Genomic DNA, 14,206 nt, shown 5'->3' with positions numbered 1-14,206 from the left:
ATTAGAAGTGGTTGTATGCTGAATGGCCATTGGCTGGGAGAGAGATGGTCCATTAGAAGTGGTTGTATTCTGAATGGCCATTGGCTGGGAGAGAGATGGTCCATTAGAAGTGGTTGTATTCTGAATGTCCATTGGCTAGGAGAGAGATGGTCCATTAGAAGTGGTTGTATTCTGAATGGCCATTGGCTGGGAGAGAGATGGTCCATTAGAAGTGGTTGTATTCTGAATGAGCATTGGCTGGGAGAGAGATGGTCCATTAGAAGTGGTTGTATTCTGAATGGCCACAAGCTAAAGGTTGGAGACTCACATGTAAACAAGCTGGACCTTCTGAATTGACGGGTGACTCACTGTTTGCTGCTAACAGTTACCAGTAAGTGTTCTCGCGCATATTCAGCGATACAACATGTGATATGTATTCAGCGATACAACATGTGATATGTATGCTACACTACCTGCTCGTCCAACATCTCATTCCAAAATCATGGGCGTTAATATGGAGTTGGTCCCCCCTTTGCTGCTATAACAGCCTCCACTCCGCTGGGAAGGCTTTCCACTAGATGTTGGAACATTGCTGCTATAACAGCCTCCACTCGTCTGGGAAGGCTTTCCACTAGATGTTGGAACATTGCTGCTATAACAGCCTCCACTCCGCTGGGAAGGCTTTCCACTAGATGTTGGAACATTGCTGCTGTAACAGCATCCACTCTTCTGGGAAGGTTTTCCACTAGATGTTGGAACATTGCTGCTATAACAGCCTCCACTCCGCTGGGAAGGCTTTACACTAGATGTTGGAACATTGCTGCTATAACAGCCTCCACTCCTCTGGGAAGGCTTTCCACTAGATGTTGGAACATTGCTGCTATAACAGCCTCCACTCTCCTGGGAAGGTTTTCCACTAGATGTTGGAACATTGCTGCTATAACAGCCTCCACTCTCCTGGGAAGGTTTTCCACTAGATGTTGGAACATTTCTGCAGGGACTTGCAGCCATTCAGTCACAAGAGCATTAGTGAGGTCGGGCTTGCAGACTGGCCTGGTTTGCAGACTGTGTTCCTATTCATGCCAAAGGTGGTCGATGGGGTTGAGGTCAGTGCTCTGTGCAAGTCAGTCAAGTTCTTCCACACCGATCTCGATGAACTATGACCTCACCCTTGTGCACGGGTGCATTGTCATGCTGAAACAGGAACCGGCCTTATCCAAACTGTTGAGTTGGAAACACAGAATCGTCTAGAATATCCTCGTATGCTGTAGCGTTAAGACTCCCCTTCACTGGACCTGAGGAGCCCCGTCCGAACCATGAAAAAAACCATTATTCCTCCTCCACCAAACTTTACAGTTGGCACTATGCATTCGGGCAGGTTCGCGTTCTCCTGTCATCCGCCAAACCCATATTAGTCTGTCAGACTGCCAGATGGTGAAGCGTGATTCATCACTCCATAGAACGCGTTTCCACTGCTCCACAGTCCAATGGCGGCGAGCTTTACACCCCTCCAGCCGACGCTTGGCATTGCACATGGTGATCTGAGGCTTGTGTGCTGCTGCTCGGCCATGGAAACCCATTTCATGAAGCTCCTTACCAACAGTTCTGGTGCTGACGGTGCTTCCAGAAGGCAGTTTGGAACTCGGTAGTGAGGGTTGTAACCCGAGGACAGACCATTTTTACACACTATGCGCACTCGGTGGTCCCATCAGACTGTCAAACAGCCATCACTAACACAGAGAGGCTGCTGCCAACATACAGACCTGATATCATTGGCCACTTTAATAAATGGATCACTCGTCACTTTAATAATGTTTACATACCCTACATTACTCATCTCCTATGTATATACTGTACTCTATACCATCTACTGCATCTTGCCTATGCCGTTCGGCCATCACTCATTGATATATTTATAAGTACATATTCTTAATAATTTCTTTACTTAGATTTGTGTGTATTAGGTAGCTATTGTGGAATTTGTTCGATTACCTGTTGGTTATTACTGCACTGTTGGAACGAGAAGCACAGGCATTTCTCTACACTCGCAACAACATCTGCTAACCATGTGTATGTGACCAATAACATTTGACTTGAAGTCTGTACCTGTAGTCTTGGTATGAGGTAGTGTATAGTGACGTCTGTACCTGTAGTCTTGGTATGAGGTAGTGTATAGTGAAGTCTGTACCTGTAGTCTTGGTATGAGGTAGTGTATAGTGAAGTCTGTACCTGTAGTCTTGGTATGAGGTAGTGTATAGTGAAGGCTGTACCTGTAGTCTTGGTATGAGGTAGTGTATAGTGAAGTCTGTACCTGTAGTCTTGGTATGAGGTAGTGTATAGTGAAGGCTGTACCTGTAGTCTTGGTATGAGGTAGTGTATAGTGAAGTCTGTACCTGTAGTCTTGGTATGAGGTAGTGTATAGTGAAGGCTGTACCTGTAGTCTTGGTATGAGGTAGTGTATAGTGAAGGCTGTACCTGTAGTCTTGGTATGAGGTAGTGTATAGTGAAGTCTGTACCTGTAGTCTTGGTATGAGGTAGTGTATAGTGAAGTCTGTACCTGTAGTCTTGGTATGAGGTAGTGTATAGTGAAGGCTGTACCTGTAGTCTTGGTATGAGGTAGTGTATAGTGAAGTCTGTACCTGTAGTCTTGGTATGAGGTAGTGTATAGTGAAGTCTGTACCTGTAGTCTTGGTATGAGGTAGTGTATAGTGAAGGCTGTACCTGTAGTCTTGGTATGAGGTAGTGTATAGTGAAGGCTGTACCTGTAGTCTTGGTATGAGGTAATGTATAGTGAAGGCTGTACCTGTAGTCTTGGTATGAGGTAGTGTATAGTGACGTCTGTACCTGTAGTCTTGGTATGAGGTAGTGTATAGTGACGTCTGTACCTGTAGTCTTGGTATGAGGTAGTGTATAGTGAAGTCTGTACCTGTAGTCTTGGCATGAGGTAGTGTATAGTGACGTCTGTACCTGTAGTCTTGGTATGAGGTAGTGTATAGTGAAGGCTGTACCTGTAGTCTTGGTATGAGGTAATGTATAGTGAAGGCTGTACCTGTAGTCTTGGTATGAGGTAGTGTATAGTGAAGTCTGTACCTGTCCCTGTAGCCTCCAGAGCCTTGGTGATCTGCCTCAGAGAGAAGCCCATCTCCAGGAGGGGCACAGCGATGGCCGGGGGGGGAGGGGAGGTGGACAGTCTGCTGCTGGGGTCCGACAGGGCTGGAGAGGACAATAATTAGAGGACAGGATGTTACCATCACATACAGAGACAAACAGGATGTTACCATCACGTACAGAGACAAACATGAAGTTACCATCACATACAGAGACAAACAGGATGTTACCATCACATACAGAGACAAACAGGAAGTTACCATCACATACAGAGACAAACAGGAAGTTACCATCACATACAGAGACAAACAGGATGTTACCATCACATACAGAGACAAACAGGATGTTACCATCACATACAGAGACAAACAGGAAGTTGCCATCACATACAGAGACAAACAGGATGTTACCATCACATACAGAGACAAACAGGAAGTTACCATCACATACAGAGACAAACAGGAAGTTGCCATCACATACGGAGACAAACAGGAAGTTACCATCACATACAGAGACAAACAGGAAGTTACCATCACATACAGAGACAAACAGGATGTTACCATCACATACGGAGACAAACAGGATGTTACCATCACATACAGAGACAAACAGGATGTTACCATCACGTACAGAGACAAACAGGAAGTTACCATCACATACAGAGACAAACAGGATGTTACCATCACATACAGAGACAAACAGGAAGTTACCATCACATACAGAGACAAACAGGATGTTACCATCACATACAGAGACAAACAGGAAGTTACCATCACATACAGAGACAAACAGGAAGTTACCATCACATACAGAGACAAACAGGAAGTTACCATCACATACAGAGACAAACAGGATGTTACCATCACATACAGAGACAAACAGGAAGTTACCATCACATACAGAGACAAACAGGAAGTTACCATCACATACAGAGACAAACAGGATGTTACCATCACATACAGAGACAAACAGGATGTTACCATCACATACAGAGACAAACATGACTGGGGACTGGGGACTGGGGGGGGGGTGCTTGGTGTGTAGTACATACATGTCCCTGTCCTTTGGACTGGTCTGGAGGTCTGGGTTTGAGGGGAGGAGAGGCTCTGTGTCTATGTGTGTGTGTCTATGTGTGTGTGTCCATGTGTGTGTCTGTGTCTACGTGTGTGTGTGTATGTCTATGTGTGTGTGTGTGTACGTGTGTGTCTACGTGTGTGTGTGTCTGTGTCTACGTGTGTGTGTGTGTCTACGTGTGTGTGTGTGTGTCTGTGTCTAAGTGTGTGTGTGTGTATGTGTGTGTAGTACATGTGTGTCTGTGTCTACGTGTGTGTGTGTGTGTGTGTGTGTGTGTGTGTGTGTGTGTGTGTGTGTGTGTGTGTGTGTGTGTGTGTGTGTGTGTGTGTGTGTGTGTGTGTGTGTGTGTGTGTGTGTGTGTGTGTGTAGTACATACATGTCCCGGTCCGGTTGGCTGGTCTGGAGGTCTGGGTCTCAGGGGAGGAGAGGCTCTGTCTCCGACCCACCTCATCAGAGGGAGACGTGGGGAGAGAAGACACCGGGGCGTCTGGGCACGACGCGTTGGCAGCAGAGTGGTGGTCGGGTAGCTTGAGAACATTTGCCTGTAAAGATGAGACATTGTAATAAATGGCTTGACTTTTAAAAGGTATCCACAGTGTGTGTGTGTGTAGAGGTTCTATTTACCTGAGCAGGCTCAGAGGCATGACCCCAGGGGACTCTGAGGCAGGGACAGTCTCTGTGTCAGTAACAGGTGTAGTGGCTGTGGTCGTGTCCTCCAGAGAGGAGCTCATGAAGGAGGTGGTGCTGGAAGCAGAGGGGCTGGTGGTGATGGGGGTCTGGGCCTGCTGCTCTCCCTGCACACCCTCCTCACACTCTGGGTCAGCTAACACACCGGGAGAGAGACCACACACAGAGTTACAGAGTTAGAACAGAGTTAGATCAGAGTTAGATCAGAGTTAGAACAGAGTTAGAACAGAGTTAGTACAGAGTTAGTACAGAGTCAGTAGAGAGTTAGTACAGAGATAGTAGAGAGTTAGTACAGAGATACAGAGTTATTACAGAGTTAGTACAGAGTTAGAACAGAGTTAGTACAAGGTTAGAACAGAGTTAGTACAGAGTTAGAACAGAGTTAGAAAAGAGTTAGTACAGAGTTAGTACAGAGTTAGAACAGAGTTAGTACAGAGTTAGTACAGAGTTAGTACAGAGATACAGAGTTAGTACAGAGTTTAGTACAGATTTAGAACAGAGATACAGAGTTAGTACAGTGTTATTAGAGAGTTAGTAGAGAGTTAGAGTTAGAACAGAGTTAGAACATAGTTAGTACAGGGTTAGTACAGAGTTAGAACAGAGTTACAGAGTTAGAACAGAGTTAGTACAGAGTTAGAACAGAGTTAGAACAGGGTTAGTACAGAGTTAGAACAGAGTTAGTACAGGGTTAGAACAGAGTTAGAACAGAGTTAGTACAGAGTTAGAACAGAGTTAGTACAGGGTTAGTACAGAGTTAGAACAGAGTTAGTACAGAGTTAGAACAGGGTTAGTACAGAGTTAGAACAGAGTTAGTACAGAGTTAGTACAGAGTTAGTACAGAGAACAGAGTTAGTACAGAGTTAGTACAGAGTTAGAACAGAGTTAGTACAGAGTTAGTACAGAGTTAGAACAGAGTTTGAACAGAGTTAGAACAGAGTTAGTACAGAGTTAGAACAGAGTTAGTACAGAGTTTGAACAGAGTTAGTACAGAGTTAGAACAGAGTTAGAACAGAGTTAATACAGAGTTAGAACAGAGTTAGTACAGAGTTTGAACAGAGTTAGTACAGAGTTAGAACAGAGTTAGAACAGAGTTAGAACAGAGTTAGAACAGAGTTTTTTTTCTCTTTAAATTTCTTGACACGTTACAACATCAGATCGTCTGAGAAGCCTTCAAGGTAAGTAGCTAGCTAGCTTGTAATCCTGGATGTGTTTGTCAACCACATCAATATATGTTTAGACCCGAGGAAGACCCCAGGAGGGCCCCAGGAAGGACCCAGGAGGGCCCCAGGAAGACCCCAGGAGGGCCCCAGGAAGACCCCAGGAGGGACCCAGGAAGGACCCAGGAAGGCCCCAGGAGGACCCCAGGAGGGCCCCAGGAGGGCCCCAGGAGGGCCCCAGGAGGGCCCCAGGAAGGACCCAGGAAGACCTCAGGAGGGCCCCAGGAAGACCCCAGGAGGGCCCCAGGAAGACCCCAGGAGGGCCCCAGGAGGGCCCCAGGAGGGCCCCAGGAAGACCCCAGGAGGGCCCCAGGAAGACCCCAGGAGGGACCCAGGAAGGACCCAGGAAGGCCCCAGGAAGACCCCAGGAGGGCCCCAGGAAGACCCCAGGAAGACCCCAGTCCAGGGCCAGAGATGGAAAAGCCTTCCCTAAAAAACAACATGTTATTTCCCTCAGTGTTACTCACCAGGTCTGGACTTGCCCCCACTGCAGTGTTCGTCCAGCATTCCACTGACCACCAATTTATAGATCATGGCCTGAGCTCTCTCCAAATCGGCCAATCCTAACGCCCGCTTGATGGGTGACCTCATCACGGCCCGCTTGACCATGTGACGCATCAGGAACTGCAGTGCCGCCCTCATCTCAACTTCCTCCTGGCACACGGGCGAGGGCGCTGCGCCACTAGGGGTGGACCCGGCGTTCAGGTCTGCATTGTGTCCACTGGGAGCAGGCTCCGGCTGAGCCTGAACCTATTACAGAGTGGGCCATTAGCAGACACCTTGATTAAACCTGGACCTATTACAGAGTGGGCCATTAGCAGACACCTTGATTAAACCTGGAACTATTACAGAATGGGCCATTAGCAAAGATCTTGACTAAACCTGGACCTATTACAGAGTGGGCCATTAGCAGACACCTTGATTAAACCTGGACCTATTACAGAGTTGGCCATTAGCAGACAACTTGATTAAACCTGGACCTATTACAGAATGGGCCATTAGCAGACACCTTGATTGAACCTGGACCTATTACAGAGTGGGCCATTAGCAGACACTGTAATTGAACCTGGACCTATTACAGAAGGGGCCATTAGCAGACACCTTGATTGAACCTGGACCTATTACAGAGTGGGCCATTAGCAGACACCTTGATTGAACCTCTACCTATTACAGAGTGGGCCATTAGCAGACACTGTAATTGAACCTGGACCTATTACAGAAGGGGCCATTAGCAGACACCTTGATTGAACCTGGACCTATTACAGAGTGGGCCATTAGCAGACACTGTAATTGAACCTGGACCTATTACAGAAGGGGCCATTAGCAGACACCTTGATTGAACCTGGACCTATTACAGAATGGGCCATTAGCAGACACTGTAATTGAACCTGGACCTATTACAGAGTGGGCCATTAGCAGACACCTTGATTAAACCTGGACCTATTACAGAGTGGGCCATTAGTAGACACCTTGATTAAACCTGGACCTATTAAAGAGTGGGCCATTAGCAGACACCTTGATTAAACCTGAACCTATTACAGAGTGGGCCATTAGCAGACACTGTAATTGAACCTGGACCTATTACAGAGTGGGCCATTAGCAGACACTGTAATTGAACCTGGACCTATTACAGAGTGGGCCATTAGCAGACACCTTGATTGAACCTGGACCTATTACAGAGTGGGCCATTAGCAGACACTGTAATTGAACCTGGACCTATTACAGAGTGGGCCATTAGCAGACACTGTAATTGAACCTGGACCTATTACAGAGTGGGCCATTAGCAGACACCTTGATTGAACCTGGACCTATTACAGAGTGGGCCATTAGCAGACACTGTAATTGAACCTGGACCTATTACAGAGTGGGCCATTAGCAGACACTGTAATTGAACCTGGACCTATTACAGAGTGGGCCATTAGCAGACACTTTGATTTACTAAACACATATACTATACTTGGGGCCAGAGACATTTTCCCGCTTTTCTCTGAGAGGTACTATATGATGTGAGAGCAATGCGGGATTCGAACCCACAACCCTGATGACAGATTACGAACCTTGGGTATGAGCAGCAGCTCAACATACTTGGAGCAGGAGAGCAGTGTGCTGAGGGCCTTCATGGCCCCCAGGTAGAGGTAGGACATCTGCACCGCATGGATCTCAGACTGACTGGCCCCCGAGGAGGGAGAGCCACCGTGGCCCTTCCTCCTGTTGTCCTCCTGGGGGGTCTGAGGAGCAGGGGAGAGGGTCTCTGGTCCTCCTCCACCCTGGTGTTGGGAGTCCAAGGCGCAGGAGGAGATCTCGCTCTCTGATTTCGAGTTGGGCACCACGTGGGCTTTGACCTCGTCCAGGCTGTGTGACACTCTCAGATCAGAGGTTGTCGTCGTGGTGACGGTCCCCGTTGTCGTTGTTGTTGTGTCTTTGGGGTCCGGGGAGACCCTGTGTTGGTGCTCCGTCTCACTAGTTTTGTTGTTGAAGTCGTCGTTTGTCGTGGCGGTCGTCGTCGTCGTCGTATCGTGGCCTCCGTTGCTACGGTGCCTCTTCTCATGGCGCCGGGCGCTCAGCTTCCCAGCGTCCTCGTGGATGGAGGTGAGATAGGTGAGGTCGAGGAGCAGGGAAGCGGTGAGGCCTCGGAAGCGTGCCACGTCAAAAGGCAGCGGCTCGCAGGGCTCCAGGTTGTACAGGGGAGTGTCACTAGGCGACCAGAAAGTTGGGAAGCTTTAATGATGAACCAGAAGTGGAGGAACACAAAGGAAACACAGAGTGAGGAAAGGGGAGAAGGAGGGAAAGAAGGAGAGGAAGAATGCAAGACATGGTAGAGGAGTGGAGGATGGATGGACTGGGGATGGATGGTAGTCTGGGGTAGTCTGGGGGAGGGATGGTAGTCTGGGGAGGGTGGTAGTCTGGGGGAGGGATGGTAGTCTGGGGGAGGGATGGATGGATGGTAGTCTGGGGGAGGGGTGGTAGTCTGGGGGAGGGATGGTAGTCTGGGGGAGGGATGGTAGTCTGGGGGGGGTGGTAGTCTGGGGGAGGGATGGTAGTCTGGGGGAGGGATGGTAGTCTGGGGGAGGGATGGTAGTCTGGGGGGGTGGTAGTCTGGGGGAGGGATGGTAGTCTGGGGGAGGGATGGTAGTCTGGGGGAGGGATGGATGGATGGTAGTCTGGGGGAGGGGTGGTAGTCTGGGGGAGGGATGGTAGTCTGGGGGAGGGATGGTAGTCTGGGGGGGGTGGTAGTCTGGGGGAGGGATGGTAGTCTGGGGGGGGTGGTAGTCTGGGGGAGGGATGGTAGTCTGGGGGAGGGATGGTAGTCTGGGGGAGGGATGGATGGTAGTCTGGGGGAGGGATGGTAGTCTGGGGAGGGATGGTAGTCTGGGGAGGGATGGGAGTCTGGGGGAGGGATGGTAGTCTGGGGGAGGGATGGTAGTCTGGGGGAGGGATGGTAGTCTGGGGGAGGGATGGTAGTCTGGGGAGGGATGGTAGTCTGGGGGAGGGATGGTAGTCTGGGGGAGGGATGGTAGTCTGGGGGAGGGATGGATGGTAGTCTGGGGGAGGGAGGGATGGTAGTCTGGGGGAGGGAGGGATGGTAGTCTGGGGGAGGGAGGGATGGTAGTCTGGGGGAGGGATGGTAGTCTGGGGGAGGGATGGTAGTCTGGGGGAGGGATGGTAGTCTGGGGGAGGGATGGTAGTCTGGGGGAGGGATGGTAGTCTGGGGGAGGGATGGATGGTAGTCTGGGGGAGGGATGGATGGATGGTAGTCTGGGGGATGGAGGGATGGTAGTCTGGGGGAGGGATGGATGGATGGTAGTCTGGGGGAGGGATGGTAGTCTGGGGAGGGATGGATGGTAGTCTGGGGGAGGGATGGGAGTCTGGGGGAGGGATGGTAGTCTGGGGGAGGGAGGGATGGTAGTCTGGGGGAGGGATGGTAGTCTGGGGGAGGGATGGTAGTCTGGGGGAGGGATGGTAGTCTGGGGGAGGGATGGTAGTCTGGGGGAGGGATGGTAGTCTGGGGGAGGGATGGTAGTCTGGGGGAGGGAGGGATGGTAGTCTGGGGTAGTCTGGGGGAGGGATGGTAGTCTGAGGGAGGGATGGTAGTCTGGGAGGGATGGTAGTCTGGGAGGGATGGTAGTCTGGGGGAGGGATGGTAGTCTGGGGGAGGGAGGGATGGTAGTCTGGGGGAGGGATGGTAGTCTGGGGGAGGGAGGGATGGTAGTCTGAGGGAGGGAGGGATGGTAGTCTGGGGGAGGGAGGGATGGTAGTCTGGGGGAGGGATGGTAGTCTGGGGGAGGGATGGTAGTCTGGGGGAGGGAGGGATGGTAGTCTGGGGGAGGGATGGATGGTAGTCTGGGGGAGGGATGGTAGTCTGGGGGAGGGATGGATGGTAGTCTGGGGGAGGGATGGTAGTCTGGGGGAGGGATGGTAGTCTGGGGGAGGGATGGATGGTAGTCTGGGGGAGGGATGGTAGTCTGGGGGAGGGATGGTAGTCTGGGGGAGGGATGGTAGTCTGGGGGAGGGATGGTAGTCTGGGGGAGGGATGGTAGTCTGGGGGAGGGAGGGATGGTAGTCTGGGGTAGTCTGGGGGAGGGATGGTAGTCTGGGGGAGGGATGGTAGTCTGGGGAGGGATGGATGGATGGTAGTCTGGGGTAGTCTGGGGGAGGGATGGTAGTCTGGGGGAGGGATGGTAGTCTGAGGGAGGGATGGTAGTCTGGGGGAGGGATGGATGGATGGTAGTCTGGGGTAGTCTGGGGGAGGGATGGTAGTCTGGGGGAGGGATGGTAGTCTGGGGGAGGGATGGTAGTCTGGGGGAGGGATGGTAGTCTGGGGGAGGGAGGGATGGTAGTCTGGGGGAGGGATGGTAGTCTGGGGGGGAGGGAGGGATGGTAGTCTGGGGGAGGGATGGATGGTAGTCTGGGGGAGGGATGGTAGTCTGGGGGAGGGATGGATGGGAGTCTGGGGGGAGGGAGGGATGGTAGTCTGGGGGAGGGATGGATGGTAGTCTGGGGGAGGGATGGATGGGAGTCTGGGGGAGGGATGGTAGTCTGGGGGAGGGATGGTAGTCTGGGGGAGGGATGGTAGTCTGGGGAGGGGGATGGATGGTAGTCTGGGGGGGATGGATGGATGGTAGTCTGGGGGAGGGATGGATGGTAGTCTGGGGGAGGGATGATAGTCTGGGGGAGGGATGGTAGTCTGGGGGAGGGATGGTAGTCTGGGGAGGGATGGATGGTAGTCTGGGGGGGGAGGGATGGAGTCTGGGGGAGGGATGGTAGTCTGGGGGAGGGATGGTAGTCTGGGGGGGAGGGATGGTAGTCTGGGGGAGGGATGGATAGGAGGGAGGGATGGTAGTCTGGGGGAGGGGGATAGTCTGGGGGAGGGATGGTAGTCTGGGGGAGGGATGGATGGTAGTCTGGGGGAGGGATGATAGTCTGGGGAGGGATGGTAGTCTGGGGGGGGATGGATGGTAGTCTGGGGGAGGGATGGTAGTCTGGGGGAGGGATGGATGGTAGTCTGGGGAGGGATGGTAGTCTGGGGGAGGGATGATAGTCTGGGGGAGGGATGGTAGTCTGGGGGAGGGATGGTAGTCTGGGGGAGGGATGGATGGTAGTCTGGGGGAGGGATGGTAGTCTGGGGGAGGGAGGGATGGTAGTCTGGGGGAGGGATGGATGGTAGTCTGGGGGAGGGATGGTAGTCTGGGGGAGGGATGGTAGTCTGGGGGAGGGATGATGGTAGTCTGGGGGAGGGATGGTAGTCTGGGGGAGGGATGGTAGTCTGGGGGAGGGATGGTAGTCTGGGGGAGGGATGGTAGTCTGGGGGAGGGATGGATGGTAGTCTGGGGGGGGAGGGATGGAGTCTGGGGAGGGGGAGGGAGGGATGGTAGTCTGGGGGAGGGATGGATGGATGGTAGTCTGGGGGAGGGATGGATGGTAGTCTGGGGAGGGATGGTAGGGGGGAGGGATGGTAGTCTGGGGGAGGGATGGTAGTCTGGGGGAGGGATGGTAGTCTGGGGGAGGGATGGATGGTAGTCTGGGGGAGGGATGGTAGTCTGGGGGAGATGGATGGATGGTAGTCTGGGGGAGGGATGGTAGTCTGGGGGGAGGGATGGTAGTCTGGGGGAGGGATGGTAGTCTGGGGGAGGGATGGATGGTAGTCTGGGGGAGGGATGGATGGTAGTCTGGGGAGGGATGGAGTCTGGGGGAGGGATGGATGGTAGTCTGGGGGAGGGATGGTAGTCTGGGGGAGGGGATGGTAGTCTGGGGAGGGATGGTAGTCTGGGGGAGGGATGGTAGTCTGGGGGGGGATGGTAGTCTGGGGATGGTAGTCTGGGGGAGGGATGGTAGTCTGGGGGAGGGGGGTAGTCTGGGGAGGGATGGTAGTCTGGGGGAGGGATGGATGGTAGTCTGGGGGAGGGATGGTAGTCTGGGGGAGGGATGGGAGTCTGGGGGAGGGAGGGATGGTAGTCTGGGGGAGGGATGGTAGTCTGGGGGGGGAGGGATGGATGGTAGTCTGGGGGAGGGATGGTAGTCTGGGGAGGGATGGATAGTCTGGGGGGGAGGGATGGTAGTCTGGGGGAGGGATGGTAGTCTGGGGGGGAGGGATGGATGGTAGTCTGGGGGGGAGGGATGGTAGGGATGGTAGTCTGGGGGGGGGGATGGATGGTAGTCTGGGGGAGGGAGGGATGGTAGTCTGGGGGGGGAGGGATGGTAGTCTGGGGGGGAGGGATGGTAGTCTGGGGGAGGGATGGTAGTCTGGGGGAGGGATGGTAGTCTGGGGGAGGGATGGATGGTAGTCTGGGGGAGGGAGGGATGGTAGTCTGGGGGAGGGATGGATGGTAGTCTGGGGGAGGGATGATAGTCTGGGGGAGGGATGGTAGTCTGGAGGGTAGTCTGGGGGAGGGATGGTAGTCTGGGGGAGGGAGGGATGGTAGTCTGGGGGAGGGATGGTAGTCTGGGGGAGGGATGGATGGTAGTCTGGGGGAGGGTTGGATGGATGGTAGTCTGGGGGAGGGATGGAGTCTGGGGGAGGGAGGGATGGTAGTCTAGGGGGGAGGGATGGTAGTCTGGGGGAGGGATGGATGGTAGTCTGGGGGAGGGATGATAGTCTGGGGGAGGGATGGATGGTAGTCTGGGGGAGGGAGGGGGATGGTAGTCTGGGGGAGGGATGGATGGTAGTCTGGGGGAGGGATGATAGTCTGGGGGAGGGATGGTAGTCTGGGGGAGGGAGGGAGGGTAGTCTGGGGGGGGAGGGATGGTAGTCTGGGGGAGGGAGGGATGGTAGTCTGGGGGAGGGAGGGATGGTAGTCTGGGGGAGGGAGGGATGGTAGTCTGGGGGAGGGAGGGATGGAGTCTGGGGGAGGGAGGGATGGTAGTCTGGGGGAGGGAGGGATGGTAGTCTGGGGGAGGGAGGGGTAGTCTGGGGGAGGGAGGGATGGTAGTCTGGGGGAGGGATGGATGGTAGTCTGGGGGAGGGATGGTAGTCTGGGGGAGGGAGGGATGGTAGTCTGGGGGAGGGATGGTAGTCTGGGGGAGGGAGGGATGGTAGTCTGGGGGAGGGAGGGATGGTAGTCTGGGGGAGGGATGGTAGTCTGGGGGAGGGATTATAGTCTGGGGGAGGGATGGTAGTCTGGGGGAGGGATGGTAGTCTGGGGGAGGGATGGTAGTCTGCCCTGGGTGCCAGTCTGTTTCTACTCTCTTGCCATCTCCTTATGGAATTGTCACGTCAATGTTTAGCATGACAACAATGACACCTCAGGAGTTTGCCTTGCATTAACAGATCTGGGACCAGGCTAGGTGGATGGGTGGAGGAGGGCTGGCGGTACAATGGTACCATGCAGAGAAGGGACCAGGCTAGGTGGATGGGTGAAGGAGGGCTGGCGGTACAATGGTACCATGCAGAGAAGGGACCAGGCTAGGTGGATGGGTGGAGGAGGGCTGGCGGTACAATGGTACCATGCAGAGAAGGGACCAGGCTAGGTGGATGGGTGGAGGAGGGCTGGCGGTACAATGGTACCATGCAGAGAAGGGACCAGGCTAGGTGGATGGGTGGAGGAGGGCTGGCGGTACAATGGTACCATGTAGAGAAGGGACCAGGCTAGGTGGATGGGTGGAGGAGGGCTGGCAGTACAATGGTACCATGCAGAGAAGGGACC

The 14,206-nt window shown here is 53.3% G+C and overlaps 1 protein-coding gene across 1 annotated transcript in view; it reads right to left on the bottom strand.

The window, feature by feature from the left end:
• The window catches only part of LOC135552207 (probable E3 ubiquitin-protein ligase HERC1), a 191,334-nt gene that overhangs the window by 46,470 nt on the left and 130,658 nt on the right, over positions 1–14,206 (bottom strand). Inside the window, 6 exon segments of the mRNA XM_064983699.1 lie at positions 3,070–3,192; positions 4,538–4,645; positions 4,648–4,703; positions 4,786–4,984; positions 6,533–6,815; positions 8,123–8,783. Of these exon segments, the coding sequence (XP_064839771.1) occupies positions 3,070–3,192; positions 4,538–4,645; positions 4,648–4,703; positions 4,786–4,984; positions 6,533–6,815; positions 8,123–8,783 (1,430 nt within the window).

This window comes from Oncorhynchus masou, chromosome 2, assembly GCF_036934945.1.
Source record: "Oncorhynchus masou masou isolate Uvic2021 chromosome 2, UVic_Omas_1.1, whole genome shotgun sequence".
Taxonomy (NCBI): Eukaryota; Metazoa; Chordata; class Actinopteri; order Salmoniformes; family Salmonidae; genus Oncorhynchus; species Oncorhynchus masou.
The sequence above is the reverse complement of the archived record's forward strand: the minus strand, read 5'-3'. Positions and strand labels throughout refer to the sequence as shown.